We start from the raw sequence: 4,533 nt of genomic DNA, 5'->3' as shown, positions 1-4,533 counted from the left end.
TTTGCCATAGGGCATGTGTGCTCGCCAGACAGAGAGAGACAGAGAGACAGAAAGTGAGAAATCACCCCCCAGGAGGGAGGCCACGCCACAATCCCTTCTCCTCTCGGGATCTTGGGCATGCACACACAAGCACCCGGTGTGAGTTTAAGCCACCGGGTCCGGGACGCGAACTGTGGTCAACTATGTGGGAGTCCAGCGACATAGCCATTACGCTAACTGCTGGTCCCTCGATGTGAGTTTTAAGCCACGGAGTCCAGGACTTAAACTGTAGTCGACCATGTGAGAATCCAGCGATGTAACCATTATACTATCAGCTGGTCGTAAAAAAAGTTTTCATAATCTTGAAAGATTCTGGTTGACTTCTTTCTGAACTTGTCCTTGAAATCCTTGGGTTTCTGTTTACTTTTGTTCTTGAGGGAGGAGTCACCAAACCTCTTCATTTTCTAACTTTGTCATAGGCCCCACAGCCATCTGAGCAGAGGCCCTGCTTCCACTCTTGCTTTCCAACACTTAGACCCACCATGTGCATGTGACTAGCCAGCTTAAAGATTACTCTTCTCATGTAGGGTCTCTGCATTTTTATGACTCTGCAGACTAAATCCCTTCACTGAAAATCTGGAATGAGGGCACTGCAACTTGGAAGCAATAAACATTATTGTAGGAGAAAAACTTCATTGGCAAAATGAACTAGGAATTTGAGGAGAAAGTGTGCAATCTTCAGAATCATGTCAGTTATATTCAAGGGCCAAAAATTAGAGAATGAAAAAGAAGCCTCAAGAAATTCCCTTGAAATCCACTTCTTTTATTTCTTTTCCTTAAAGTTTTTGCTATGTGCCCATGCGCTCACCAGAGAAAGAGGGAAAGTGAGAAATCAACCCCCCCAAGAGTGTTCTGGTCACACCCACCATCCCTTCTCATCTATCTGCAATCCGTTCTCTTCCATTCTCGTCTCAGGACCTTGGACTTGCACACACATATGCCTGGCATGTTTTTTAAAGCTGCCAGATCTGGGCCTCAAGCTATAGAGTCAGTTATGTGGGATCCAACACCTTAACCACCATGCCAATGGCTGCCCCAACCATTATCTCGGGGAAAAGAAATCCAGTAAATGGAGTTGGAGATTGGTAGAAGGAAGGTCAGATATTTGGAAGGCTTAGGAAAAATATTTGGAGGAAAGGATGTAATATGTAACCTAAGGAATTATTCTTTTTTTAGTAGTTGTTAATCTCTTAGTGTGCCTAACTTATAAGTTCAATTTTATCACAGGTGTGTACGTATGAGAAAAAACATAGTACCTAGTATCAACAGTTTTAGGCATCCATGGGGGTCTTGGAATGTATCCTGGGTGAATGAGGGGGACTACTGTGCAACAATAAAGAAAAAAACCTAACTGTGAGTGACAACTTTTATCCAGGGACATTATTCATAGTGGATTTTAGAAACGTTTAAATAATTACAAACACAAATACACGTATCAAAATATTCACCAAATGTGGGACCAGCAGTTAGCGTAATGGCTATGTCTCTGGACTCCCATGTAGTCGACCGTGGTTCACGTCCCGGACCCGATGGCTTAAACTCATGCCGGGCATGTGTGCATGGATGCCCAAGATCCCGAGAGGAGAATGGAGAAGAAGGGATTGCAATGTGGCCATCCCCCCTGGGGGGTGATTTCTCGCTTTCTGTCTCTCTGTCTCTCTCTGTCTGTCTGGCGAGCACACATGCCCTATAGCAAAACCCTCTCCAAAAAAAGAAAAAAGAAAAAAAAATATTCACCAAATGTCATCTGAGAAAAACAGGAAAAGAACAATTATCTGAATAATAATGAATCCCAATAAGCTCTCTCTTTTTTTGTTGTTCCCTGCTAGTTTAAAGCAAGAAAAGTGGAAATACCCTGTTTTTATCTTTCCATTATACACATCATTCATTTAATGTTGACATTTCTTAAAATCAAATAGACAGGACAGTAGGTGGTGTGGTGGTTAAGGAGCCAGACTCATACACGGCTGACAGCAGTTTCAGTCCTGGACCTGGTGGCTTGCTTTCTTGCCCCCTGCCCCATCTCTCTATGGTGAGCACATGTGCCCTATAGCACATTAAAAAATAATAATAAATAAAAATTAAATAGGTAATTCTTTAAAAATACAAATAATTGACATCTTATCAGTATATTTTTTAAAATGTGGCATATATAAAACTATGAACATTTTACTCTTTTTCAAACTGTGATTTTATTTTGGTTTTGCTATAGAGTGCATACACTCTCTCTCCATAGACAGAAGAGACAGAGAGAGGGGGAAATTCACCCCCTCACACAGATGGTATAGCCATGCTGCAGTCCCTTCCCTGTTTTACTCTAGAGATTTGGGGCATGTGTGCATATGCACCTGACATGTTTCTAAGCCACCAGGTCCAGAACTTGCACCAAGCAGTCAGTCACATAGGATCTAGCCATCTTAACCAACATGCCACCCGGCTGGCCTTGTATTTTACTTTTTCTATTCTCCTATAAACAAACACAGAAAAAACAGAATTCAAAACCAGTTTATTTCCATGATGGCAAAGCATGAGACAGCATTTCTTGACTCCTGCAGACTCCTTCCCAATTCTGAAAATACTTAGGGAGAAAATTCAGGAGTTCACCTGTTTTGTTCCACAGTCCAACTCTGCAGAAGACTGTCAAACTATGTTCACACTATACTACACATTGTGGAGAAATGTTTTTTCAATCAAGGTACCTCACTAACATTTCTTAGGTTGCATTTTTTGTAATCCTCAAATACATGATATTTAATACCAAGAGCAAAGCATATCATCCAATTTAAAATTAAGAACAGTAGTTAGTGGGTCTGCAGATGGTGTGGTTGTTAAGGCAACGAATCCCACATAACCAACTCTGTGTTTCAAGTCCCAAACCTGGTGGCTTGAAAAACACACTGGGCACATATGCGTGCCTGCCCACAATCCTGAGAGGAGAATGGAGGACAATGATTGTGGAGTGGGGGGATCATCCTGAGGGAGATTTTTCACTTTCCCTCTTTTTTGTCCCCCCCCCACTCTCTAGTGAGTGCACACACCCTATGGCCAGAAAATAAAAAGGTGATTGACATATGTAGCTTACATACACATTAATCTGTTTCTCTGAACAAGGTATTTATAATTTCCAAATCCCTATCAGCTTTTCCACACAATATGGTCCCTCCAATCAGAGGGGCAGTAACATAAACATAATCCTCTTACTAAAAAAAGTAGTATAAAATGGCAAATACACTAAAAGAAGGAACCAGACAATGTCAGTGGCTAGAGTACGACCAAGTTTAAAATATATATACCTGCCATCTTAATATATTTAGATACACAGTGTCTAAATAGGAAAGTTATTGACAAACAGCAAATGATTGCATCAAATGAGTACAAAGTGACTTTAAATAAAAGTAAAACACTCATTATTTTGTGTAGCTGATTCCATGCCTCAGTCTTTTCTTCATCAAATTTGAAATCAGGCTGAAATTTAGAGACATGTTAGAAAATAATCAGAAGACAAAATTCTTTAACTGTAATCTATTTCCTTTCCTTTCTTGTGGAATCACCCATCAGAAAGCAATGAAGGATTGACTGTCACCTGCATCTTTCTCCAACCTGTATCCTCTTAAGGAAAGGAACATGCACCTGTCAAGCTTATAAAGCAGAATAAGGGATGCTTAATAAATATCCGTCTACGAGATTAAAGGTTTCCTTTGTGAGCAGGGAACACACTATCTTATATGTTGACTCTTTGACATCCATCATAAAATCTGTCCGCGTGTTTCCTCACCACAATATCACCCAAATAAAAAGCTCTGAGTCTATATGGAAGGCTCTAAGTTTGAAAAACCCCTAATTTGCGACAAGACCCGCCCCCCACCCTGCGCCCCCGGGAAGGGGGCGTGGTTGGAAAGAACAAGCATAAGTAAAATTGAGGTGGAGACGTCAGGAGGAAGCAGCGATTTCAGGAACCGGTTGCAAACTCACCTGAAGAAGCAGAAGCTGCACACATACCAAAGGTCAAAGGGCATAGCCTCAGGGGCTCCCTAGACGCTGGTAAAGTGAAACGCCCACTTCTGGGCTCTCACCACCAAGGGTACGTTAGGGGCTCGGCTGTTCCTGCCTTTGACACCAGGGATAAACCCTTCCATTCACAGTCGGGGTCGGCAGGAAAGCAAAGTCAAACCGGGCAGGGGTTTCAGAGCCAGCTCTCAGGAACGTCTCGGTCCTTCCGCCCACCCCCTTCCGCGCCGGAGGCCAGAGGCACCTTCATCCTCGCTCCCACCTTCTCCAGGCCTCTCGCTCTTAACAGCATCGGTCTCTATGGCGACCTGAAACCGCAGTCCTCATTGGCCCGTTCAATATGAGGGCCGGGCCAATGGGGAGGGCCAGCCTTCTCCTTCCAACCAATGGGGCGGCGGGGAGCAGGTCCGGGGACGGCGGCGTGCTGACGTTCCCGGGAGCCCGGGGCTGGCCGGGCAGGGGGGGCGGGGGGGCGGGGGGGGGGTG

At 43.8% G+C, this 4,533-nt stretch overlaps 1 protein-coding gene across 1 annotated transcript in view; it reads right to left on the bottom strand.

The window, feature by feature from the left end:
* Positions 1-4,352, bottom strand: part of CCDC148 (coiled-coil domain containing 148) — a 290,895-nt gene extending 286,543 nt beyond the window's left edge. The window contains exon 1 of the mRNA XM_027768454.1: positions 4,012-4,352. Within this exon, the coding sequence (XP_027624255.1) occupies positions 4,012-4,036 (25 nt within the window). The 5' untranslated portion in view covers positions 4,037-4,352. The remainder of the gene's footprint in view (positions 1-4,011) is intronic.
* Positions 4,353-4,533: the final 181 nt, after the last annotated feature.

This window comes from Tupaia chinensis, unplaced genomic scaffold (genome assembly GCF_000334495.1).
Source record: "Tupaia chinensis unplaced genomic scaffold, TupChi_1.0 Scaffold146346_2, whole genome shotgun sequence".
In the NCBI taxonomy this organism is placed as follows: Eukaryota; Metazoa; Chordata; class Mammalia; order Scandentia; family Tupaiidae; genus Tupaia; species Tupaia belangeri.
This window is presented reverse-complemented; position numbering and strand designations above follow the sequence as displayed.